Genomic DNA, 27,962 nt, shown 5'->3' with positions numbered 1-27,962 from the left:
GGCTGACTGTATTTTCTGAGGTTTTGCTGCATTGCAGATTGATTTTTAATCTTTTTAATGGCTGTGGGCCCTTTCTTCACTTTTCTTACAGGTGCTTTCTTCTCCCATTCATGTGTGGATTTTGAAAAGGTTTGCATTTTGTTTAATTTTTTATTTTACTTTATAATTTTACAAACAAACTTATTTTGTAAAAAAAAAAAAAAAAAAAAAAGAAAAGAAAGAAAGAAAGAAAAAAAAAAAGCAGTGTTTAAGTCAGTCCTCTTTCCAGATTTATGACAAAAGCTGCCAAACCAGCTACCACTCCAGACTGCATTTCATATTCAGATTTTCACAAAACCCTTCAAGGGGGAGCTCCTTTCCAACCACCAGAATTTGGCACTGGAATCTGGCAACAGCCCAGAATAGCACAGGATGTGCGTGACACACAAGTAGCAAGCAAATAGATATTGTGACAGAATGAAATGAACACCTGCTGACAGACCGTGTACATCCATCGCTGTTAATCCTGGCACTCTGACCCAAAATGTACTTTCTCTTGACAATGCTATCTGAGCTTATCATGCCCCATTTAAAGCATTTCACTGACCTGCTCCTGCTGGCAAGGCTGGTGTTTGGTTGGGATCTGGTGAAGGACACATGATTCCTGACTCTGTCAGAACTGCTGAGCTTTCATAATCTTGAAAGTAACATGAGTAAAATTCTTCCTCATGTAGAGAAGGTAAGTCTGAGATAGCCAGGAATATCTGCCAATTCAATAGCATACAGTAAATACTCTGTTCTACAAAACATTCTTCTACTTCATCTAATATTCTGGTTCTACTTTTTCAAAGCAAGAGCTGTGTAAAGCAGTTATCTACACACATATCCATTTTTCTATATCTTTTTTGGGCTGGCTGCTTCACCCACCATCTCCTGCCATTCGCCCACTGAACTTGGCATCCACCAAGGAATGGGCAATTTCCCCACTCTGCTCAAGTCTTTAGCAGAAGACAGATTCTAGTCATGTCCTAACAGACTTCAAAATACTGCCATACCTCAGCTTTTCTGCCAGGTCTCTGGTGGCAGATTGAAGCCTTATATTCGGGTAGCTCTTTTTAGATATTCCTGACAGGCAGAGTCAGAAACACTCTGAGCCCACACACAGAAGCACATAATAGATATCAAGCCAAGGAAGGTCCTCACCCAAGCAGCCATCAAATACTCCAGAATATCTAGTAACTTTCTATTAGGAGACAAGGACATTCGGATTTATAGGGAAAACAATTATATTTCCTGAGACTGCCAACTTAAGTTCCTCATGTGAGGCAGGCATGCTTGAAAGCTCAGTGACTCAATACTTCATTGAAAGCACCAGAAAGACTTGTGGGCCCTTACGATTTTGCAGGGGATTCTTTCTACATGCTTGAAGATTATCAAAGAGAATGATCATTACTCACATTTCTCTTTTCCTCTCGGCTGATATTGGCTGGAGTTAGTGACTGGACAGAGAGACACTGCTGTGTAGAGTTGAAGCTCCAGAGCCACTGCTCACTCAATCCAGACCTCAAGCACTCCGAGCGACGGCTGCACCTGCAGAGAAACAGCAGAAAGCCCTATCAGAGATCCACACAGCCCTAGCAGGGCACACATCCAACTCCCAAGCCAATGCTGGCTGTCTGAAACCCTTGCTAGATTCTCAGAGAAGCTGCTACACAAGCCATGAAGTCCCAGCCTCTCACTACCTTCCATAGCAAAGGATGAACTGCTAGTTATAGCTTCAAGGGCCATAAACCAGGTCCTAGGACATTCTACAGGGAGACAGCCAGCAAGCAGATAGACATGCTGGGAAAAAACATTTCTTGTGAAGCAATATCAGAAGGGGAGCAAGAAGTAAAAAAGCACCAAATACAACAGAAACACCAGAAGAAGTGATGAAATTTGAAGAGGGGCAGTTTGAGCTGTAGTCAGCCTAAAACCTGGCTGAAGTCCACTGGACAGGAACACTGTAAGTGACCAAAGATCCAGAAAGCAACTGAAAGACAATACTGTGCAATTGTGACTTAGAGAGGTGTTTTAGAAGTGCAGACAGAAGAACGGTAAATCAGAATGAATTTGTAGGCCAAATATATCCCACAAAGGAGCTAAAAATAAACCCAGACACTAGACATATATGGAGACACAGACACATGGAAGACAGTAAATGGGGACAATTCCTAAGCATTATTCCTCCAAAAACCATGCAGGATTCATCTTACCGTCCCTGAAGGACACACCAGCCACAGTAAGGATCCTTCAGTGCCAGACAGGATTCGCAGTCTGAGTACAGGGAACACTCCAGTATGGGAACTTTTAGCACCTGTCAGAAAAAGAAATCTTTGAAAGCAGAGCACACACAAAGCAGGCCCCAGAACTACAGCTACTTCTCCCAGGCTAGTTAGGTCCCACTATCAGCATACTCACTGAAATTTCATGCTAATTCCTAATACTGCATAGAACTGAAGAAAAAAGGAAGACATTCCCAAAGCCCACCTGAATGCCTATTTTACATATTAAGGAAGGACACTAACTTCAAGCTCTGCAGAGACACTGAGGCAAACAGCACACTGCTGAAACATTATCCACGACATTTCTTGCAATAACACTTTATTTAGTGATACACAACAGACAATGCCATTTGTTCTTTTGCTTTTCTGGACTGTGTATCAGAGCTGTCTATTGACAGCTCACCAGGCTGAAGCTGGACGTGGTAGCTCCAGCTGAGGGCTCTGAATGCACCTGCCCCACTGCCCAGCTCTATCGGGCAGAGCTACCACTTGCAGTGAAAGTAGAGCAATCGGCTTTCAGGAAAGTGGGACACAACCTTGCAGCATTTGGGGTAAGCTTGACTTGCAGCACATGCCTGCCTTAACTGACCATCCTTGCTGATTTCAGCCTTTTGCCTTTTTTTAAGTAGGCTACTACACTTTAGCTACTATGCTGTCAGTCACTTTAAACTATCACCTTCTAATCCTCAGCCTATTACTTTTGCTAAGTACATCATGAATTTTGCTTTTTTTTAATTGACGGAACAATTACTTATAGGGAGATACTTCAGATTTCCCCTAATCGTCTTCCACTCACAGATTTCAGCTCCTCCTTTGAAGTATTACAAAATTTGAGCATCTCAAACTGCACGTGAGGATTTGAATGAAGGGAAGCAGTGGTTTTCAAGCACATTCTCATTTTCAGTTTGCCCTTTCTTTCAGATAGAGTAATACAGGGGCTGCTTTCATTTTACTAGGAGGATCCTTTTCTTTCTAGCTCAAGAAGCTGATCTGAGTGTTCAGCAAATCCTCTCAAATAAAAAACCCACAGCTCAATTTTCTACCTAGCAGCCCCATCACAGTGCTGCTTCTCCTGCTGCCACCAGACACAAAAGGAATTAGAGAAGGCTGAAGAAGAAGAGGAAATGTGCCTTGCATGGTTCCTTACACAGCTTGCTTTTATCTGTAAAACTCATCACGCAATCACTGCTGAAACAAGGCAACCTGAGCGACTTATGAAAACATACGTGCCACACGTTAAGGTCAGAAACCTCTGCCACATTTCTTAAGACTCCTCCACTCCCTTCGGCAGTTTGTCTGGAATTCAAATCCTGTCAGCTCTTCTATGGAAGGGATTTAATTGCTCTTACCATTGACTGGGTCATGACGAAGAGGTGCTCCTGCAACTGGTCAAACAGGAGGTCTCCACTCACCATGCTGTTCAACTGGATAGCTAAAGAAGCATAGATGTGTGCATCTCCCATTGCTCCTAAATATACCTGCAAGAGATTCACAGCAGTATACAGGCAAAGTATCAGAAAAGGAGTGGGAGACATCTGTCCTACCCAAGGAATTACAGGAGAACTGAAATTGCTTTTCTTGCCACTCCCCCCCTGAGCATCCCTGATTAGTTTTACCCTCTTTGTTGCATCCAGACCATACCTTATGCAGTCTCCCCCTGCTGTCTCCTAGAAAAGCAATGGTGTGGCCATCTTCCACGTTCACTGCCACAGCTGTCAGTCGGGACTCTGTTGTCTCCAGGAGGGGGGCTGCTTCCAAGGGGACCCGGCTGGCCATGGGGCTGGGAGTGTGGTCAGAGCCACAGGGGTACGCATACAGGGTGTCCTGTGGGGGGGTGAAAAGAACAGGGAAATCACTACCAAAACCAAAGAGATACAGAGAACATTATCACCTTTCACGCTTCCCATCCTCTCTTCTGTCTCTCACAGAAATGCCCCTGCAGTGAATTTAGTTTTGAATCTCTAGGCTTTTTGATGAGAGTAGCAAACAGCTTCTAATAATTAGTTAAGGTACATCGGTTGTTTGTAGCTTAACAGAATCCTGCAGATGTTCCACCTGAGCTCATTCAGCAGAAGTATTGCTGACAAAATGCACCTAAATTCTGCTTAAGAGCCATCTCCAAAAAGTGCTCCTGCTGAATACTGCCACGGCACAGCTCTGGGAAGACTCCTGTATTTTTCATCTTGGTTGTTGGTTGTTTTTTTTTTTTCTGAAAATGCCTGCTTCTGCTGCAAAGTGGAATCGGCTGCCCACACCACCAGCATTACATCCAACAGTTAGCACAGTTCTGTTGTATCACTCATGAATTCCACGTCTGAGGTGGAGTCCCCAGTACCAGGACAGACACGAACACAGGACAGAACACAGCCTGCTCCAAAGAGCTACACACAAAACCTGTGCAGTGCGTGCAGCCAGAGACCCACAAAATACAAACAAGTCCTCTCTGCACACTGCTTCAATTCTTCCTAGCTCTGTCAGACTTCTGAAAATTAACTCCACAGCACTGTGCAAAAACAGTCATCCCTCTGTTCCAGCCAGATCCCTCCCAGTACCCACCAAAGCATCACTTGCTGAATTCTAAAGGAAAGAATAAAAGCTGCCAACTTATTTGCTATTTGTATGTGTAGAAAGGAGATGCTTCATTTTTTCCCCTAAATAACGGCACAATCTGTGTAGGACAGTTTGTTGCTTCCTGACACCTCACTTGGTGCCTAGTTTAACATCAGAGTATCCTTTGATACTATTAAACCTGCCATTTTTAATCAATTAGTGGCTTGTCTTCAAAGAATGCTAGTGTATAAAAACTGATTTTCACCATGGGATCACCATGGATAATATCTTCCTTCTCCTCCAAAGCTCTTTACTCTCACTGAGGTATTATTGGGCAGCTCCCACCAACCCAGCTCCCCTTGCTCCAGGCAGCAGGGCTGGATTTATACAGCCCCAGTCCCTGTAAGATCTAATAGGAAGTGAGCCATTGCCAGACGTCCGCACTCAAAAGCACCAAGCCTTTGTTTAGAATGGGATTCTAGATATCTTTTGCAAGCTTTATATCAGTTTAGACAAACACTGGAGCCAAAAATATCATATTACTAGAGGCTGATTTTTCAAAGTTTACTTTAAAAAAATGGATACAAGACATAAATGGTTGTATATTCCATTTGTGCCCAGCGCTGCTGCTGCCCACACGTGATGCCAGGGGAATTCACTGCACACTGAGGGTCGGCTGCTACAGAACAACGTGACCATGCAAGCTCTCCCAGTGCTGGCACAGCCTGCCCACTGCCTCCCTGGGACTGTCAGCAGTGCAAGTTAATCACAGGCAAGAGCTGAAACACGTTCCGTGCCGTGGGATTAAGACCATGATAATTGTAAAAAGTACTTATATGAATTTACATAGAAGCTGTGCGAATTGTTTTCAGTGAATACCATCTTGGCAACGCAGTAGCAAATACTCTACAGGAATCACCCAGCATCATACTGTGACAGAGCAAGTTTGGAGTGCCCAGAACCAAAGCTGAATTCTGGTGTTTCTTCCTACCTTTCACACATGAGAAACAACAACAGGACAAACCTGAATCAATGCATGATAAGGATGGAAAGCTTGATGCAAAAAGAAAAGCTGCGTATCTTGAAAACTACACCCTGGGAAGACATGCAGCCTCACAGGAACCTGCTTCACATGTCCAATTATCAAGGCACCAACAGCATCTACCATCTCCTGCATCTGGAGACAAACAGAAAACTGGATACGCTTTCAGATCTCCAACAAACTAGAGCTAGTTCTGAAGTCTTTATAAAAAACAAGTGTTTGTTCCAGCTGAAGAGATGGCACTGAGCTGTACAACTCAATGCTAGCCTCCCCTTCTGCACTAAAAATAAGGAGGCAGCGCTGAGGAAAAGAGCATACCTTGTGCTGGTTTGGAGGCAGAAAAACGTGAAATTAAATTAGCATTATTCCCATATAAAGCACAAGCTGCCACTATTGAAACTGAGTTAAAACCGCTCCTGCATAAAATGCTCATTGACAGCCGCTTCCACTTAGTGCTGAATGGAGCAGGCTGGAGCTGGCACAGCCCCCCGCGTGTTGTTAGATACAATCTGAACGACAACCGCTACCACGGACTGAATGGTGAAGGATAAAGTTTGTTAGGACGCTCACATAGCATTGGACACACTTGTTAATAAGATGCTACAGTTCTGCAAGCCCACCAGTGCCAAAGCGTGCAGCTGGGGCCTGGGATCACGTGCCAGGAATCACACAGCACAGCCTGGCTTCTGCTCTCACCCTGTGCACCCACTTCACCGCTGGACTAAATGGGACAGGGGGACTCTCCGTGCTGCTTTCTAAGCTGCTGACACCAGGTTGACTGGAAATCCCCTATACTGCATGAACTCATGATGATTCCTTCCATGCTGGCCTGCAGGGGACACGCAGGACAGAGCTAAGGGACAGTGAAAGCAGGACATCACAGCCCAGTCAGTGTATTCTTCCTGATCTTACGTTTGTCCTGCTCCCAGCCTGCTCTTTACCCCTTTGATGTCCCACAGCTATTCTACAGTCTGCTTCAGCTGCCAAAACACAAACCATAATTTCAAAACTGGTTTTGGACCACACATCCAATTGCAGATATTCCCAAAGCTCTGTGGTGCAGCCCTGCAGGAGGTTGGGAAGAGGAAGTTACCTGAAGTTACCGTTCTGCAGAAGGACAACAAGATAGCATAGTGCTCTGTTATGGACCAGCAATGCCCTCTGTCAAAGAACAGGTTACTCACAGCCATGGAACCTCATGCCAGGACACTGCATCCTGCCCCAGGAGAACACTGCTGCTCTATGTTTGTGTCCCCGCTGTCACAGCACCAGCCAGTGTGGCTGACAAACTGAAAGGGATTCAGGGTCACAGCCAAGTCCCAGTTTACATTTTTATCCTGCAATATCCCATCATGCCTTTGCCACAGAATTCAAGTTTTGCATGTTCACTCCCTATTGTTCTGGAGAAGAGCCAGGTCAGGAAAAAGTCTTCCTGGCATACAAAATTCTGCAGGACTAATGCACTCTTCAGGAGGACAGGATTTTGCTAACTCTTGCATTTGAGTTTTTTTGGTTGCTGGGTGCTCTTTCTTGGAAGTTGTTGTGAGGCGCACCTCAACCTAAGCAACAAGGACCCAGCACACCCCTTTAGATCAGGACATGAAGATATGAAGAGCAACCTGAACTGCAGCTTCAGTGTTCTTGCCTAGTACTGCCACGAAACAAGCACCAGGGCCAGGTCACACCAGATGGCTTCCCCATTGCCACGCACAGCACAAACCTGTCTATGCGAAGCAGAACACTGCAGCAGGAACAAGGCAGACCCGAGCTGGAATGCAAGAGCATCGCCTTGCTGCAGTAGCAAAGAAACAGTGAGCCCACAGGCTTTTAGCCCAAGAAGATTTCATCACACGGCTGTGGGAAGCAGGCTCACTCCAGGAGCACAAAGCACAAATTTCTCTTTACCCTGGCAAAGGTGCAAAGTCACTTACCGCTGGCAGCTGGACACAGTTGGAGCTGACATCATACTCAATGTACGCCACTTCTGCTCCATCTTCTGACTTCCCATCTCTCATGTAGCACACATCCCTCGTCCAGTTGGTCAAGCGGTCCACCTCCTCCATGGCATAGATGCAGAGCGCAGACTCCTCGCTCAGTTTGCCTGAAGAAGCCTGCCAGGCAGAGAAGGCTGCAAACAGCACCTCCCCATCGGTGTCCAGCCGCCCCCGGGCCAGGTCCTTCCCCGGCTGGGTGACGTAGGCCGCTTGCAGGAGGCTGTAAGTATTGGTTTTGCTCTGGCACAGCAGAGGTAACTCCACGTACGAGTAATAATGAGAGTCATCCAAGCAGATTCGCGAGATGTAGGTCTTGTACTCGCGTGACTGAGACTTGAGGTCTCGACGGTAGAAGAGGAAATAGACGCTCGAGCGGTAAGTGAAGGACTTAATGAAGTGGTGGTTGTACTCAGAGAGCCGCCCCACTGCCAGCTTGGCTGTTTCTTCGTAGGAGAAAATAGAGTGAGAGTCTGTTGCTTGAACATCGCCACCGTGGGCCCTGAGATTTCGGGTAGTAATGGGAGGAATCCCTCCTCCAACTCCTCGGCTAGTGTACCCCCGCCCCACAAACAGCAGGGGGACCTCATCCTTCGAGAAGGCTACGAGTCCCACGGTGGTGATATTGGGGTCATTGGCAGCAACATACTGAGTGTCACCGGGGCTCTCTGGGCGGAAGAGAACATGGTCAATGGAGGTGAGGCTCCTCTTCTCACAGATGCCCTGGTGCACGCTGCCACACACAATGAGCTCCTTCTGCACCGAGTTCACCAGAAGCAGCTTGTTGTGATTGTCAGTGTGATGTGCTTGAGGGCACTCCAGCTTTGAGACTGGGGGCAGACAATCTTTGCTGTCCAAAACAGGTCCAGTTTGAACCATGTTCTCCATCAGCAGGTCAGACGTCAGCTGAAAGAGAAAGTTGGTAGCCCCCACGTAAATGGTCCCTGATTCTAAGTCCATGGACAGGTGGAGGAATTTTGTAGCGTTGCGTGAGAATGTGACATACTGCAGTCCCCCTGGAATTGCCACTCCCAAGAAACAGAGAACAGGAAGGAGGAACGTTCCCAGAGGCATGGTAAACACTCTGCAAGAGAGGAAAAGGTGTTATCACTACCTTGAAGCCAGAAATGAAGATTAATACACATCAAAATCCTCCAACAACACTCTTAGGAAAGGTGGGCAAAGAGGACAACCAGAAGGGACAGAACCAGATACACAGTCACATGGGGTGTTTGTGGAGAAGAACTTGCAAACAAACAAAACTCAGAAAGACACCGTATGATAGAATCTATTTGATCACCTTGACATCAAGATGACAGGCACAACATCTTCAGGAGAAGATGGAATACTATGAATAATGCTCTTAAAGACTCTCCCAGAGCCTGCTGGGATGTACTGGGGAGAGTTCCCTTCAAAAGCCCAGGACTGGTGCTGAACTGACTGAGCAGTACAAAGCTGTCATCAGCTCAGGGACATAACCCAGAGAGGAAGGTCCTACCTATGCTGCAACGAAATACGTTTCAAATACTGAATTTAAATCACTATTCTTGTAATACCAGAAAGCAGGAGACTCGTTTAACCAGAATCCTGAACAACTCTTTCCAATGATGCTATGTTGGAAGCTCTCCAGGACAGGACCACATTCCAACAACATCCAGAACATCGCATACGTTGCTAATGAGCAACACCACAGTAAAACAAACCACCATCCAAGACAAACACAACCTGCAGGACCATTGTTTAAATAAGCCGTAGCTAGGATCTAACACAGAGGAAACTTAACAACCCTTTTGTTCTGTATTTGATATAAAGTGAAGTTTGTATTTCAAGAAAATTAACACAATCCTTCCTGTTTTTTTCCATCACATGGCTATCAACAACCTCCTTTGGGTCTACCACTGTGTCATCAATGTTTCATAATGGACTTTCCCATGCCATTGCTGAGCATGGCCCACACAAGCAAGCCTACTCTGTCCCAATGCCAAGAAGAGGCCTCAGAGCAGCACCTACAGTAGCTCCCAGGCACCCATGCAATGTGGGCACTGCACAGACCTGGGAAAGTGTTTCTCTTCAGAGTACCCTCGATTCAATCCCTCTAAACACCCACCACAATCCACCCAAGCCACATCACAGGTGGGAACAACTGTTCTCCACAGCAAGGTGAGAATGCAGTAATAAGTACCTGCAACATGAAGATTACCAATTGGGCACAAAGAAAGGACAACAGCTGCAAGTACTCAGAGCCTACAAGAAGTACTTATTTGAACTGAGAAGGAAGGGGGTGATATAGCTCTAATCTACTCCCTGCCCCTCCTTCCTCTCCAAGACAAGGCATCAAAACTACACAAAGCTGGGCTGTGGGATGCAAAGCCAAGGGGTGCACAGCCTCCTCCAGAACTGCCCCATAGTCTGCCGTGCTCATTTTGGCAACTCAGCTCCTGAGGAGTGATGTTAATTGTATAGTTAAAGCTAAGAAAACTCATCCCTTCCCTCCTACAGCCTCAGCCCTCAGGGATCTTCAGGGTAAGCTCCAAGTACTACTAACTCAGAAGTGCTTAAAAGCACAGAGGTGTAAAAGATCTGCAGCACTTCAGGCACATACAGCAGGACTTGGTGACTTATCCGATTTGGGTCACAAACTGCTCCCCATACAAACTGCCTTTCACTAGCTCTGTACAACTTCCAGCACATGGCATGCAGAAAACACAACAATGGTGAAAACAGTAGCTGTAAGACTCTGGTTCTATCTTGTTTCACTGCTTTTGCAGAAAAAAAGCACCACGAAAATCTGCTTTCCAGCTCCTTTGTCAGTTAAACAGGCATCTTTGCTCTACCAAAAGACCAGCTGAGAGGATTAGTCTATTTGGGAAATCCAGCGGATGGAAGGTATTATAAATACAATACGTTATTAAATATAGGCTTTGTGAAGCTCTGGATAGGCTCCACTTCACACGGTTATTGTAGGTAAGCAGGCAGCGCTGTCAGGAAATGCCCACACGTGGGAATTCTGGCAGCTTCCCCGAGCACACAGCCACCAACTCACACCATACCAACAGGACATTTAGGCTACGTGCACACTGGAGCTTCAGTTCACGCCAATAATGAATGCTTACTGCTTTCTGCTTCAGTGCAGCTGATGCACTCTGCTTCACTCAGACTCACAGCCAGCCATGCAGTCTCTTGCCAGGGTGCTGAGAGAGTCCTGGGTCTTGACAGAGGTCCTCATTACAGCAGAGATTGTATCTGTGAAGTGATGAGGGATCTCTAAAGCTCAGCCAGCAGATATACAGACTGAAGGACAGAGCTCTAACATAACTGGATCACCTCCAGTTCACATTAGCATTTCACCCAAGATGCAACATGAATTGTTTTTATGCTCTTCCACTGTTTTTATTGGAGAATACTTTATTCAAGGAACTCCTGAACCACATGACTGCTTGGTACCCCCTGCACGGCCATCACACAGCTGTCACGATGGCTTGCTGCACATCTCTGCCTCAGTTTCAAGGCTTTATATGCCTGGAAACAAAACAATACACTGATGGCCATCCACCAGCAGGAGCTTGACTACACTGCGACAGAGCCACACCAACATGGAGAAGAGAGTCTTGTGATTCTCAGCTGCCTCCAGATCAAAGACATCACACTACACCACTTACAAGAATCTGTAATCTTCTTTCTATCTAAAGCAACCTTCCTATGCCAGGCAGCAATTATACAGTACATCCAGTATGTGTCTTTGGAATTCATGAATTCTGAAATGCTGGCTTCCTGGCTACAGGTCATGCCTATGAGCTACAAGACTCTGCTCACCACTAATCATCGCTGACAACTGCTGGGGCAGAACTAACATCCATGCCACCAGCAGCTGAATTTGAAGCCCAGTGCACGACACCACTCCAGCACACAGCCTCTTCCCAAGCTCTCTGATCTGTAGCTGAACCCATCGCCAGCATTTCACAGCAAGCATTTTACACACTGCAGCACCTGTCCTGGAGGAGAGATGGAAAGCCAACTCACCCTACGTTCCAGCATACCACAACCAAAAGCAGATCCTGCTGCGGTCAGAGCTCTATCCTGAAGCCATTATTTCACTTGCCAATATCCCTCTAGAAGTAGCTTTATTAAGAGCTATTCCTACCACAGGCGCTCCAGGTAAAAAGCCAGCACCCAGCCTTGATGGCTTGGGAAGAACAGAGGGCAGTGAGAAGATACAAACACCAAGAAGGGTGATAGAGAAAGCTCTGTGAGCCAGCCCTCCTCACTGAGCGATGGGTGCACGCTGAATACTGTGCTCTTTGTTCCTTGCTGCACAGCCATTAACGGATGAACTTGCATTTACCGCTCAGTGAACAAACACATACATTAGAAACAAACCCGAGTGCGTGGCTACCAGTGGTTCGAAGCATTCCCATCCTACCTGCAAATGGAGAGGAAAAAGGCCAGCAAGGCCTTTTGATTCAATTTCCCCAATTATTTCTCAAGCACAAGCATTGCTGCCTCTGTTTCTCGCTCTTCGGTGCAGCCCATCACAACGATACTGGGAGGACAGGAAGAGGGAGGATAACCTACATTTAAATCTGATAGTTTCATGACAGGCTACACTACTGAGCTCTTTATGGATTTACTGAAGCGTTCAGCTTCCTGTGCTTGCTGTTAGCGCACAACACAGCTGTTACAGACAGATTGCACTAAAAGTGTGTAGCCTTTAATTAATTCTGAAGGCAACTGCCACGGCTTAGGGATTCTTTTTAAATATTCAATTTTTTTTGATGAATTCCCCTTAAATAGGAAAATGCACCACACAGTGCTCCGAACGTTGGCTTTAACGCACTGTAAAATATTAATATCCAAATTATACTTCTGGGTTTCATTTATTTAATCTGGATCACAACAGAAGGACTGCAGGATTAGTCAGTTCTGCCACAGAATACTTATATGGCATCCAGAAAACAACCACCAGTAAGTGGGAGCAACAGCACTATTTTATTACTTGGAAATCAGAGTAAGACAGCATCTTCAGTAGCACTACTTTTACCTCTGACCTCACGTATCCCCCTCAAAGACTTGACTCATTCATTAAAGAAACAAACAACAGCTCTCTTGGGCATGTTTCAGCATATCAATATGTAAAGATTATTTCTATCCTTACAAGTTATCTCTCTGATATCCTAACCCCTCCCAAAAAGGGGAGGTCAGACAGTGCAGCCTCTGGGTTGTCTTTCATACTGGTTACCAGTCCCAGCAGAACTGTCCTTGGAAAAATTGGGCCCCTGATATTTGCATCTGCAACTCCCACTGCACTGTTCACAGATCCAGCCATGGGGAGGCCCTGCAAGACACAAAAAGTAAAGGCATAATTCTTCGAGCTGCACAACGACCCCTGGGCTCTGGCACGTCAGAGTCAGGCAGTGTCAGCAACAACACCAGCGCTGTGTTTTCTGCACAAAAGCGCTGACTTGCAGTCCCCCTTCTAAGTTTCACATGCTCAACAGAGACCTGCTGTTTTCCACCATGGAAGATGACATTCCCATTAAATAAATACATCTCTTTTGGAGTCTTATTTACTACAACCAAGCCAGTTCCCTGCTGCTCTGTTTAAGAACACTTGCAGAGATGAACACAAACCTCTGTTTTCCAAATAAAATCAACAGTGAGGAGAATCCCCTGTCCAGCACATCCCATCAGAGCAGGGCTGACGCAGACAAGGCAGCTCTGTTAGGTCAGCTGTGAGTAACACCAAAGCTGAGGTTAAAATAACTAGAAAACTCCAAAGACAAAACAGAAAATCTGAAGTGGCAGGAGAAGGCAGCACAACCCACACTTTCAGCCTACAGAATTAACTGCATTAGTAGATAAACACTTGAGCAAATGATGTTTTCTAAACCCTTGATAATTACTGCTGGCTGTTTGAACATGGGTACTTTTCAGGCTGGAAGATGTTAGACAAAAACAATGTTACACACGCACTGTATCACAGAATTAAGTTGAAGAGAGCCTTACAGACCATCTGGTCCAACCCCCTGCAATGCACAGGGACACCCACAGCTCCATCAGGTGCTCACAGTCCATCCTGACCCTGGCTGTCTGCAGGACGGGGCACCACCACCTCTCTGTGCAACCTGAGCCAGTGCCACTCCAGCATCTTCTCTACTTTTTGATACCACTAACATTTCAATGATACTTTCATGCATTGTTAGGGTTCCCTGGAAAAACTGAATAAGTGCTTCTACTCCCTGTGGGCTGTACCAAGTATTAATTTTAGCTATACCAGAATTAATTGATGGGAGCGGACAGGCATTTCCTCTAACACCTCAAGCACATCCAATTTTTCCTCTTGAACATACTAAGATATGCTACAGTCAACAGTTTAAACTTCCAGTACCAATGGCTAATGAAGAGTTAATGTTTAACACAGCTAAATCGTGAGCTTCTTATGAATTCAACTACATAAACATTTACAAGGAACAGAAAGCATCACAAGCTGCCTGCAGTTCAGTTTTCTCTATAGCCACTGCATAATTTTAAGCTTTTCACTGAGCCCCCTTCCCAAACACTGACAAAAAGAGAACTCAAGTATCACATTCTATATACATTTTAAAAAGCGGAAAATCAAGTCAGCTATTAGCTTCCTGTTATTTCAGCACAACAAAAGGCTAATTTTCTGCCCACATTATGCATTTGAAGATTTGAATCCTTTAGGATCAGCTCCAGCTTGCTGTGCGATCGAGCCAAGGAACACCAGCAAGCAATTCCTCACCTCAGCCTCCGAGCTCCTGCCTAAACCAACGTATCTCAATGAGAGCAGGATTTTTTCCTAGGGCTCCTAAGTTAACGAAACTACCACCTCAACCCTACAAGCACTTCCCCAAGGGTATTTAACCCCAGTAAGTTGCCTTGTCATTTCATTTAACTTCGCTCATCGCAGTACTTTCAGTCAAAGAAGCTTCCAGTCACTTTCCGCATGAACAGTTCCAAAACTAATCCTTCTTAATCCTCCTTGGGCAAGAAGATAAGGACAGCTATTCTAAGTCAGACAGAAGTCCACCTACACAGAAATCCTGTCTCCAGCAACAGACAACAAGAGATGCCTAAGGAGAAGTGTGAAGGCAGACAAGCACCAGGCAATCATTCCAGCTTCAGGCCTTCAGGATGGATACAGTAGGTGACCTGAACTTCTTCAGACAGAATTTCTCTTGTAGCACTTCGAGTCTTTCTGAAGAAAAAGTAAAATAAAACAACGTACCTGACTCAGATGAGCACCTGAGCACCCTCTGTCCACAGCCTGACCCAGACATGCTACCACAGAGCAAATGTTGTCTTTAGCCCCCAGCTCATTTACCTACCTAAGAACCTCTTGCTCTCCCACCAGCTGTCACATCATATGCCAACACCATGTCCACCCAAATACCAGCTGAGACTCAAACACTCTTCTAGGCAATTAAATGGGGGGGGGGGGGGGGGGGAAGAAAAAAAAAAGGTCAGTTCTCCAGTTCTCTACGTCCCAGTGTGTAGAGGAGTTCCAGGAAACCCAGATAAGCTTAATTTAGCTGTGACAGAATCCTTCTGGGAGAGCAGAGCTCATTTAAAGTTACCCATCTGATTCAGCCTGCTGAGCAAACCTACCATTCCTATACAAATCCAGGCAAATCTAAATCTATCATCCCGCAGAAGTAAGCTCATTTACAGAAGTCCAGGCAGAGAATCATTGAAATACAGGGTAATACTGGAGCAGAGAGAAAGCCTTGTAGTACCCAGGAAATTCCAAGAGCACATTTCCAATTTCCAGTTAATTGAGATCCAAGAGACAGCTTTTAATCTGTTTAATATGAACTAAACTGACTTTGAAAGAACTGTCAGCTAAGGCTCTTGGAAAAAGAAAAGATAAGCTTTGGTGGAATTACAGTCCCTATCATGATTTAATAAGTAGTTAAAAGACAGGAAATCATAAGTGGAAGAGTTTCCCAAGGGAGGAAGGTTATCAGCGAGATCTGCCAAGAATTCATTCTGCAACCTGTGCTGTTCAGTATATTCATAAGATGATCTACAAAGTGGAATAGGCCTGGAACTGGCAGGGCTTACTGAGAGTAAAATTATTCAGCACAATTAAATACAGAGGAGACTGCAAAAAGTTAGAGAACTCATGCACTCCTAAGTAACTACACAGTATCTTGCATGTCAATTAATACCAAGAGTAACACAAAATATCCTAATTACATAAGCATTCAAGGACCCAAATTAGCTGTTATCACTCATGATAACTTTGGAAACTTGGTATGTCAGATCAGCATTTAGCATCAAGCAAAAAAGGCAAGTACAGCCTTCGCTGTGAATAGGAAAGGAAACACATCACCATCTTGTTGTTGAATGCTGCAGGCAGTTCTGCTTCCCACATCTGAAAAAGGAGACAGAATGACAAAAAGGACAACAAAGATGATCAAAAGCATGGGACAGCTTCCATATAAGGAGAGACTGAGCAGAGCAGGACCTCAGATGGACAAAGAAGCAATCAGGACAAGATAGGGAAAACACGAGAGATCTGAGACACAACAAATAGAATTAGGAAGTGAAATGTGGAATAATTAATGACCACTTCTATCAGTGCAGAAAAACAAGAGCACTGACAAGGTTAAACGTCTTTTCTAAACTTTTCTAAGTCAGTTCAAGGGTAATTTTCACTGGATGTAAAAATATTTTATATAACGTTTTAAGTGCACAATTAAATTGTAGAGCTCACTGCTGTGGGACGTCATGGAGACTAGAAACAAAAACAAGTTAAAAGGGGCTATAAAAATTAATGTAGTTGGGATCTGATAATCAGATTCAGCTCCAAGCCAAGGAGGGCCCTAAACTGGTGATGGCCATAAGCTGGGAGCATCAAATGGAGAGGAGGAGAAGAGAAAATAAATAAATCACATCGCACATGCCCCATCTCTTACAGTACTCATTAAGCATCTGCTTCTGGCTATTGTCAAAGACAGGATACTGAGCTAGACAGCGCTCTGCAATTTGCCCCGGGAGGACAGTTATATTTAAACTTCTTATTTTAATGGTACATTTATAGATTTTATTTACTTTTAAATATTAGGAATGTAACTTTAGCCCTTCTTAATCGCATATTTAGGAAGCTGGAAGCCTAACCTCATTGACTATTTCTCAAGGCATTATCTGTGCTATTAGCATTTAGATACCATCTAGCTGAATCCTGACAGCGCCGCATAAAGCTAACGCACAACACAGCAAGAAGCAGAGCATCCCCCTCTGCAGCCCGGGAGCCCCAAGCAGAGGTCCAAGCTGTGCTGCATAGCAGTGGCACAGCTGTGGGTTTAAAGCACAAGCAGCCCCATCCCAGGCCAGCTCTCCCCTGTTTGCTGCACGCCTGATGGAAACTTCTTGCTCAGCAGCCGAGTGAACAACACAGAGAACACGAATGCTGTACGTATAGTGCTGGGTAGTGTTTAACAGAACTGCTATTGGGAAAAGTAGGTCAGGACCATCCGTTCTGCCCAGAGAGAAAGGAAACTGAAGCACACCAGACTGTTTGGCTAGGTATTACAGAAATCCTTCGTCGGGGATTTCATCACTACTTCAAACAGCCGTGATTCATGTGTTACCGGCCTCCACCTCCAGGAAGGCACGCCTTCCCACCGCACCGCCCGCCCTGTCATTAGGGCACCTCTCCCTGCCCCAGCCAGAATCCCTCCTGCTCTCAGCTGTGGCTCCGCAGGGCTGCTAGGGAAGCTGGAGTCCTGCATTAGCTGCATCAGTTATTCCACAAGACCACACAGCACGTGCCTCCCAGGGGCCAACACCGGGACCCCCCCCACACCCCATGGTGAGAGCCACACTCTCCTGCATGCAGCCAGGGGTCTTATCTCGGGATAACCTCACAAGGGAGGAAAGGAACTTCAAACACCCTTCAAACCTGCTTCCTTCCTGTGGGGGATTTGCGGTGCCTTCAGTAGAGCCAATGGGTAACCATCTCCAGAAGGACAACCCACGGTGATAAAGTGTAGCAGCTCTCCAGCACGTCCCTGGTGCTTCCTGCACAAGCAGTGGCAGCTCCCAGTCTACTCCAGCCCTAGAACTCTGGAGAAATTGGGAACTGACAGCTAAGAGAGTTTTTCCTGTCCTCTGCCTCGTTGGGCTGACAGGCAGCTCCAAGTACCCAACACAGGTAGGCTTCACTGTTCTTCATTACATTTCACACAGCATCTTGCCTTGATTTCATCCCTGTGAAATGACACTGGCTCCACACTTGCACCACAAGAGAAAACCACGGTCTCTATGCCAGCAGCAGCCCTGCAAGACTGCAGGGTGGGAGAGAGACCAGAGGGCTCTACTGCACAAGGAGCTCCTGCTAGCAGCATTAGCCCACAAGCAAGCACACAAGGACTGCATCCCAAAGCCCACCATCCCCTTGTCAAGAAGCAAATCAGAGTCCTTACATAATGCAGCCTGCTTCAAATTAACCTTTTCACTCTGAAAACACGGAGCAGCGTAGCTCAGCACCTCAGGAGCCTTCAAATTGTTTAGTACCACAACAGCTCTATGAAGAGTTAATGCACCCCAGCCAAGAAGGAATGAATTGTTCTCCATATAGTTTTCCTTCATTTCAAATAAGATTCATTCTTCTGCCCTCTCCAGTAACTCTCCAGAGAGCACACAGCCTGACAGCACTTTGACTGTCTTCCCCCATCACTCCAACAGCGTCAGCAGTTCTCACTACAGCCCTGAAAACAGTCAGTAATATGCAAATAAATTTAATGCAATGCAACCGCACGAGTCGCATTTATCTCCTCCCACCCAGAAGAGACAGCAAAATCAACAGAATTCCACATCACCACCACAATCTGCTTGTGGTTTGCCTTCAAACCAAGCTGGTTGCATTCTATCTCGTATTACTCAACTCCTTTTATCAGAAATGAAGCTTTGATCAATTAATCTTCCATAAATTAGTACTTAAGCCTGGGAGACTATCAGCAGTCAGCTATGAACTATCCAGCTCAATATTCTGGTAATTGGGTTACACAGGTCTCCTAGATAACAATCTGAGCTGGATGTTTTCTCCCATCTCCACACTCAATACCAAAGCTTCTGTAAGGTCAAAATCAGAAAGCAGAGCACCAAGCAGTTCAAAAAGCCTGAGGAACTTCCCAAGTTGCTCATAACGCGTAGAAAACACAGGAGTTCCCAAGCTTCCACTGCAGAAGAGTGAACAAGATGCAGACTTGAAAGCCAGGATCAACTTCACACCAAGCCCCAAGCAACTGTCTTCCTACACAGACTGAGATCTTTGCTATCTAGCATTCTGCCCATTCTAATTTAGTCCAAGACAGAGCATTGGTACATGAACTGAAGAGCTCTCAAGGTGTCTGTGGTCAAGGAACCAGAAGGCTAAAGGCTAGCAACAGTGATGCAATGTGCTCTTCTGCCCTACCATCACAGCCCTATACCCCAGTCATTGTCCAGACATGGAAATTCTCATTTCAGCAATAAAATTCAGAGCACCAGACTGCATATAGAGGTAGGACTACTGCAGCCCATGGGCCATCAGTCAGTGCCTTTCCTTCATACTTCTACGGGTCTAGAGGAGTGGAAGCATGCAATAAGAAAACTGAGTGGCAAAAGAAGCAGAAGGCCAGGATGCTGCAGGATTTGGTATGTGGAGAAATAAGCCATCTGGAGCAAGAGTTCTGCAGTCACTTTGTTAACATGTAGTCACGCAGACTGGTCCTCACACCTTATCCAGAACAAGGAATTTTAATTACAAGACAAAATTCACCCTCCGTGGCTTTGTAATGTGAGCTTCTGTTCTTATCTGCATTCAAATCGAGGACATCCTAACTTTCTCTATTAAGATATTAGAGCTCCAAGTCCTGTTCAGGCTGAAAAAGATTTTTTGGTGCTGTCCTAGGAGCTCTGTGGTTCAGAACCGGTTACCTCTTCAAGGCAGCCATGAATTTAAAAGATTTTTTGGCTGAAATTGTTCTCCATCTGCTTTGCAATCCACCTACCTGAGCAGTCTGACACCCACTAGCTGGACAGGACTGACTGGCTCTTCCCTCTCCTTTCAAGGAAACCCAGATCTTCACCCTAGGGACACAGAGATGCACTAACAAGTCTGTTGCATAAACTGCAACGCTAGTCTGGAAATGCAAACTCCTACAAGCAGGCACTGCAGCTGTCGGCATTTCAATAAAGTGCTATCTTGCCAGGGTGACCCCTGGGCTAAAGCACCCAGTAAACAGGAAAACCAGATTTACAGTAGTTTGTTAGGAACAGCAGTGAGCACACGACTTCTCTGCCAGCCCATGGAGTGACTTCTGCTACAGAACACAGGACATAGGCACGTTGGTTTCTGCATCTTTGCAAACAGGCTCCGATCTCACCAAATATATGAGCTGAGCTTTGAGTCTTAAGACCTCCAAAGATCTAAACTGTATATTCTGCTACCAGTCAGCCTTCCATAGCTGTTCCCCAAGGATCACAAGAGCGAAGTTACTCAGCAAAGAAGAGAAAAATGGGACAATATCCAACAGTAGAGAGCCTACGGACAAAAGGACGGTCAGGTTGGCATAGCTCTCATCCTACTGAAAGGAAAAGGAAATGTTCAAAGAAACATCTCATCCTGCACTGCATTCTCTGCAGATTTGGGTAAGCATTTAAAACCAAGTACAAGGCCAGGCTTGCAAAGGTGAAGCACCTAGAATTGAGCCCTGTCATTTTTAAATGTTTAGACAAGTCCTAAAATAAGATGAGTTTTTCGAGAACTTCTAAAAAGAACTTCTGAACCTAAAATCAACCATGGCCTATGTGAGTTTGAAAACAATTGGAAAAGAGATTGAATTGTTTAAGGGTCTGCATATCACTCATTTTAGTTCAAATTAAGTTACAGCGCACTACCGAGCAAGAAACACTATTTAAAGAGGGGAAATCCACACCAAGAAGATTCAGGCTATCAGCAGAAAGACATTCTCTGTAACTTAGGAAAACATGCAGTATCTTAGAGCAGCAAGGAACAGCACACACCAAAGGGGAAGGGAAAATGTCAGCTTCCCTGCTTAGAATGGGCACCTTCACATCACTCTCCCCAGCTGCAAGTTTCCCAGTATATACTCTCCAAACCCAAGTCAACAGTCCGCAGGCTGTAATATCTCACAGGCAATGCCTTCAGCAAGGCAGAGGTGCACGCAGCACATCACCACCAGCACAGCTGAAACTTGAGCCGCAAGCCAGGCTGGTTTCTGTTTTTACAAGTTTTATTTTTATTTCTCTCCCCCTTCCCAGTTCTGACAAACCAGATTGCAGTTGTTCCAGCTCCAGTGATGGCCTGAAGCCGTAAGAATGAAGTAAGCACACAGCAGCACTTTGCCTCCCTGAACTCTCTCCTTGGTTGCAGTGATGTGCAGCTCAGGAACTTCTTGGGACAGAGGTGGGTTCCATGCATTTAGGAACCTTCAATAGCTCCTTCTTCTGTGGAACTGCTCTGTGCCCTCAAACACACACAGATGTTTGGCATTCACAACATCCTGTGGCAGGGAGCTTCCCAGGCTACCTGCACACATCAAGGACTGAGTCTTTATTTGTTTTTAAGCCTACTACACCATTCAATGCTTATGCTTCTCCAACACTCACAGAAGAGGCAAAAAATAGCTGCTGCTCCTCTAATACAGCATTCAACTGCATCTTCTGGCATTCAAGGCCAGGCTGGATGTGGCTCTGGGCAGCTTGGTCTGGTGGTTTGCGACCCTGCACACAGCAGCAGGGTTGAAACTAGATGATCACTGTGGTCCTTTTCAACCCAGGCCATTCTATGATTCTATGATCCTCTTCCTCCAGAATAGTGTGCATTTGTCAAGAATTCTCTCTGCATTAGTACTTTGAAAATACAAATGACATCCTTATACTTCATCTCACCTACCCTAACAAAGGTTATCCTTGTGCTAGAGGTTGTTTGCCATCTTTATTCTATCACATCTTCTTTATGAACATTTTAATCCATTATTTTTTCCCTCGACTACAGGCACAGTATTTAGTGATTTCCTGATACTATATAGAATAACAATACCCTTACCTGACCTTGTTCTTCTACAATCACACCAACATACCTGGGTTTGGACACTGTTTTTAATCACAACTCCTGAAAAATCCTGTGTGATTTTTTCTACAAGTGCAGCAATCCATCCTAATTGCTTCCTACATTCTTGATTATCAGATATAAGAACTCACTCTCCATGTATGTGTCTCCTACCAAGCAACCTAACCTTTCCTGTCAGGCTGAAATATCTGGCTTTTCTGCCCTTCACCAGTTTCACTATTAGGAGTCAAACAAACCTTTTTAAGTTACAGGAATGTAGCAGTGTCTCTTCTTAGAGGCACTTAGAGAATTAGAGAAAAAGAGGTGAGGTCATTAAAACCAAACAATTCAAAAGACAGCCAATGAATTATTTAAAATTACAATGCTTAGTGCTGACAACATTTTATTTTATTTTTTTTTAAATATAAACCTACCTCACAATTTAAGGCTACTAAGGGCTAGAAGGACCAGTTCACTCCCCAAAGAACCCACAACTGGATCCAACCAAAGGGGAGAACCCTCCAAGGTGGTGGGTACCAAACAGCACACAGAACTCAAGTGCTCCTCTAACAAAGCAGAGCCCAACCATTCCCATCTCTTCTGCCAATGAGTAAAGTAATTGGCTCTCCCTATGAGCTGAGCTTCTAGAACACAGTATGGGAGTGCTGTCTGCATCTTTGGTGACACCAAATCATTCCAGCCCTGGAAGTTACATAAAAACTGTACTGAAACATAACAGATGTGTTTATTCTCACGTAGACATGGTATAGGTATCACCTGCTTTTAGAAACAAAATGTAGGAACATATTTGGAATTTTGTCCTTCATCCCACTGTAGTATATGTACATCTGCATTATTTTTATACTCAGAGATGCTCACACACTTTTGAAACAAAATCCTTGTTATTACAAGGAGTAATAATCAAACAAAGAGAGCATGCATATCTTGTGAAGAGCAGCTCAGCATGCAGTGGACATCTCAAAACAGAACTATGAGACAATAAGATGCAAGACCATAAAACTATCTGGATCTGTCTTTCACTGAAACGTCACACTGAACTGAACAAGGAGTCTGAGGTAATTTTACACAGGCTTTACATCACAGATGAAGTATGTGGCCTAGAAATACCCAATACCCAAAATATCACTATTCTGAGCACTGTGCAGAGCACAGCATACACAACTGCTTGCCAGGCATGGGAAGCAATGAGAAAGGAATGTCTACAGCCAAAATGCAACATCACAGTTTCCTCATGAGGAAAAACATGCCCCCTGCCCCAAAAGCAAAGGTTCCTGGTTCTAGTTCTGCCCACAGCACATCAGTTGTATGTTTATCCTTAATCTAAAGGGAAAAAAAAAAAAGATGGGACACAAAGTAGGGCAGAAATCACCCCCTATGCTGTTTAAAAAGGAGGAGAGAAGAGCAGGGAACAAACAGCGTTCTCCTAGGTAACACCGAGCTGCTACTCGTGCTGCACAAGAATGAAGCAGAGCGCGACTTGGATAATAACCGTAACTCACATTCCAGAAGTTAGTTTGTTCAGCCATGATCTTTTGCACTTAAATGGACTAAAAACCATTTCTTCCAGTGCAGTTCTGCTGGGGCACTGTTTCAGTAAGGTCTGGACAGAATCAGCTGGCTATCTCAAAGAATACAATCACATATATGCAGCATGCAGTCCTCTCTATGGTCTTTAATTTTATGTACCCTAAAAGCACAGACTCAGAAAAGACTGAATTCAAATCATCTCAAGTACTTACTACTCCTTCTCTATTTCAAACAGCTGTGATTTAGTGGTTTTACTTGAACCACCCAGAGCCAGCAAAAAGCCGATGAAACCCGACTCACCAATCCCTGCACATGTGCTGCATGCACTCAAGATTTATTCACAGAGACTCCAGATCAAAACAGGTTTTCATAAAGCCTGCTCTTTAACATTCAAGACTTTAATCTAGCTCCACTACCAAACTGGAATCAAACAAGCTGCACACACAGAAGCCTGGGCTAGAGGATGCTGTCTGGCTTTGTTCACCGCTTTTGTTTTTATGGAACCCTCCTGCTGCTACAGCTGCAAGTCCAACAAGCAAAATACTTTCTGATGAAGGGCTCCGTGCTCTCAAGTGATACTCATCTCTTCAGTGCAATAGTCAGTGACTCATCTAAGCCAGCAGCTAGTGTCCAGGTGCCAGGGTTTCACTCCCCAAGCAGAAGTTCATGCAGATCTACAGATCTCCAGCAGCTCATTCAGTCTGGGATCTCTGCTGTACCACCCTCCATTTGATATTCAAATTCCAGTATTCAAATTCCACACTTTCACTCAGAGTGCTTTGCCAGGTGAATGGGAATAGGAGTTGCAGCTAGGCAGTAGAACAGCATGCAGTCTGAAAGGAGAACTCCACTTTCAGGAGACATTTCTTCAAGGGTCTGTAGCTGTCAACACCACCAAGCTCAGCCAGCACAAAGCACCTCACCATGCTGCAAAGTGACTGACAGCCAGATATGCACATCACCCTGCTCCAGCAGACTGTCTTCAGGTTTAGTCACACTCACCAGCCCACTTCTAGCCACAGAGCATCATCAGAAAGTGGGACATTTGTTTGTTTCTTTCTGCAGATTAAGCTCATTACCTCGTACAGAGAATTCTAATTTGCAAGTTACTTTACATTGCAGTAGGGGTGGAATTGTAGCACCAGAGCTGCAGAGGACTAGCAGGAGGTGTACAGCAGCCCTACGTGCACTGCTGCAGTCCACACATCCCAGTGGTCCCCTGGGAAAGGGACACGGGCTCAGGGGGAAGGATGAAGAACCAAGACAAAATAAGAGAATGGGCAGGCAACCTTTGGAATTGATAATTCTCTTTACACCAGAGCCCTACAGATCTTCTGAGACATCCTCTGTCCTTGGTAGGAGCTCCGTACATAAAAGGAACAAGTGTGCATTCTCACATGCTGCCACTTCTCTCTCCAGTGGACCGCATGCATGGTAAACCCACTTGCCCACTAACCACAGGTGGTGATGCCCATCAGGTAAACTTATTCATTACACAGCAGCAGCAAGGGGCCGCCTGGCATGACAGTGGCTGCACAAAGGGCCAATAAGGAACACAGAGGAGCCCAACGGGCTGCAGCAGTCCATGGGTGTCCCAGTGCTGACCTCCGGCGCGTTTTGCTTACCATTTGGACTCTTGGGAACGTTGAGACACCTTCATTTCTCTTATTGAAGAGTATGCTTCAAGCTGGAAAAAACAACATAACATGAAGTAAAGACTCTTTTTCCAATAAATTAAACCTCTGTTGCACTTGACTCCTGCAGTGGCTCCCTTCCCCCTGAGGAGGCAAGGGCTGGCCAGCTGCACAAAGTCCAGGCGGCCCTGGGAAAACAATGGGATCTTTTTCTTGCCAGAACGAGCCTTCCCGTTCACCCTTCCAACCACGGCAGGGCACGGAGGACACCCCCAGTGTGTCTGCAGGGGAGAGGAGTCTGTTGGCATGGCAACAGTACACCCTAACTCCTCGCTAATGAACAGGGATAAAATGTTTTGTTCTCATTAGGAAAAATACAGACACATTCCTGATTGGTGAGTAATGTCTCTGCCTCTGGGAGATTAGCTCAGAGCTGTGCAGCCTGAAACAGCCTCAATTCAGCCCACTGCCGTGCCTCTCTTGAACAGCCATTCTCCAAGGACCGTACGTCTCTCAAGGGCAAAGCCTACAGAGCATTCTGGACGCTTTGCCTTGGGGCTGAGACAGCTCAAGGCAGGAATAATGAGGGGAAGCTTGACAGAAGCCAACAGGAGCACGCACAATAGGAACACACCCTCCATCCCCGCAGGAGCTGGTGCATTCTCACTGCACCTGGGTCCCAAGCTATTGCTACAGCCCCAAGCCGCTCTTTGTGCTTCCCTGCACCATGAGCATGCGTCAGCCACATCCCTGCTGCTGGGGGGAAAGGACAGAGCACAGAGCTGCAGCATGCTGCAAAGCAAAGCTCGGCTGCGTGCAGGCAGCTGGATGAGGACTGCTGCCTAACAGTGTTGTTAGGGTGCTGGTGTTAACCATCAATGAGACTCAGAAGGGAATCTCTACTTGTTTTGGTGTTCACAGTGTATTTATTGTCTCATTGCTAGCTGCTGACTCCTGTGGCCATGCACAAAAAAAAAAAATTAAAAAAAAAAAAAAAAATCAAGCTTTCATCTTACAGACACTTCCTAGAGCTCCTGTCCTCCAGATACTGGTGCCAGCACAGCCTGTATGAGGACTGCAGCAATTCGTCTTCTCCAGAGAGAATCCGGGGTGTGAGCAAGGCCAGTCAGCCCGGCACAGACTAAAACCCAACCTCTGGCCACACCACAGGCACAGCCCGGCAGAATTAAACCCTGAGCCCAGGGCTCATCTCTCCCTGACACTGCCGCAGGGTTCCACTCACACCGACTGCCTTGGGCTTCTGAGCATTTCCAGGGGCTGGACAGGTGCTCTGACCCTGCTCTCCTTTCTCCCAGACACCTTGCCTGGGTGTCTGCCCGCAGGCCACCTCCATCTGCCCCCAGGAGGGTCTCACCCATGGGACGCAGCCGAGTGGTGACAACGCAGCAGTCCCTGCCTGGCGGCTCAGCTCTCTCCCAGCCCCACACAGGCCTGCAGGAGCCTGGTGATACTTCCCAGCCCTCCCCCAGCCCCGGCCTCAGCCGTGGGAATGGAGCTCGGCACCCCGAGGTGGGCTCACCCTCAGCTCAGCCGCTGGCAGCACTTAACTCCCTGTGCGCCGACGTGCAGTGCTGTGCCAGCTCCATCAGCAGCGGGTCTGTCCCTGGCCCACTGCCCCCAGCCAACGTGTCCCTGCTGGGAGCATCCCCTGCGACACGGGTGAGATGAGGGCACAGCTCAGAAAGGCTCTCGGTGCACAGAAAGCCTCAGGAAGCAGCCCGCGCTCTGACAGTCAGGCCTTCCCCCGGCGTGTCAGGAGTTAAGTTCGCATTTCCATTCTCCGACCCGCACCAACGCCGGCTGAATATCGAGCTATTCTTTGCAGCCTGATAAAGCATGAGAAAGCCGAAGGCCTCACACACTCCTCCTTTCCCAGCCTGGCTGCCTGCCCACAAGCTGTCACTCCCTGGCACCCAGGGGCAGGGGGAGCAGAGCAGGCACAGCCCTCCTCCTACCTTCCGCCCCAGGACCCCAGCCCTGCTGCCTCCTGTGAGCCACGCAGCCCCGCTGGGGGCCGAGGGATCTCCCAGCAGAGCAGCTCCCCAGTAGGAGCCCAGTGGCTGGGTGGGAGCTCACCCCCTGCACTGCCACGCTCGGAGATCTGGTGTTTACTTTGTAGGAAATTGCGGAGAAGGGCTCAGGAGCAGAACTTGATCTGAAGGACTATTTACCCTTTCATGCCCCACTCATGCAAAATTCATTTTTGGTACTGATTCCCACTGCTGCCCCATCTGACTCTACCTCCTCCACCCACCACCAGCGCTCCCTCCTGTTTTAATGGCTTCGACCGTGCAAACTGCCTCCCCTCGTTGGAGTTCCCCCTCCGTTTTTAACACAAAGCAGCAGAAGTAAGCACACCCACACCTCGAGGCCAGGAGTGTTCTCCCACTGGCACAACCACAACCCCTGTCCCAGTGCCACAGCTCTGCTGCATGGCCACCTGTGCCCCACGCTCAGCACAGCTATGCTGGCAGAGTGCTGCTGCCGGGGCCGGGCTGCACACCATCTCTGACCTCTCCCTGCACTTCTGATGGTGAACAGATGCATGGATCCCAGGAAAACTGTTAGGTTTCTCACTAATTAGGCACCAAGTTTGCTTGGGTCACCAAACCTATCAGAGGGTTTCCTTTGTGATTGTTTGGGTTTTGGTTTTGTTTACACAAAAGCCGGGATATCCGTCTTCCCTCTGAAAGCAGACAAGCAAAACAACAAAAACCACACAGATCCAGGAAGGCCCTTTGCTATCTCCACAGCTGCTTTCACCCTAAACTGAACCAAATCTCAGCAGCGCTC

General features: G+C 46.3%; 1 protein-coding gene across 11 annotated transcripts in view; it reads right to left on the bottom strand.

The window, feature by feature from the left end:
• Positions 1-27,962, bottom strand: part of PLXNB1 (plexin B1) — a 67,541-nt gene that overhangs the window by 25,793 nt on the left and 13,786 nt on the right. For 4 of the 11 annotated variants that reach the window (XM_090148269.1, XM_031607150.2, XM_090148268.1 and 1 more), the window contains exons 2-8: positions 25,140-25,201; positions 7,827-8,970; positions 3,945-4,127; positions 3,653-3,781; positions 2,235-2,335; positions 1,437-1,569; positions 587-743 (exon numbers count right to left, since the gene is read on the bottom strand). In XM_090148269.1, the coding sequence (XP_090004395.1) occupies positions 587-743; positions 1,437-1,569; positions 2,235-2,335; positions 3,653-3,781; positions 3,945-4,127; positions 7,827-8,960 (1,837 nt within the window). In that variant the 5' untranslated portion in view covers positions 8,961-8,970; positions 25,140-25,201. Of the gene's footprint in view, positions 1-586; positions 744-1,436; positions 1,570-2,234; positions 2,336-3,652; positions 3,782-3,944; positions 4,128-7,826; positions 8,971-10,999; positions 11,130-15,132; positions 15,256-19,903; positions 19,993-25,139; positions 25,202-27,962 lie in introns of those variants that run through there. The other 7 variants (XM_090148271.1, XM_090148270.1, XM_090148273.1 and 4 more) reach the window with 5 other exon arrangements.

Source organism: Phasianus colchicus, chromosome 11 (genome assembly GCF_987193195.1).
Source record: "Phasianus colchicus chromosome 11, bPhaCol1.hap1.1, whole genome shotgun sequence".
Classification (NCBI taxonomy): Eukaryota; Metazoa; Chordata; class Aves; order Galliformes; family Phasianidae; genus Phasianus; species Phasianus colchicus.
Note: the sequence above shows the minus strand (reverse complement) of the source record. Positions and strands in the feature narration are given on the sequence as shown.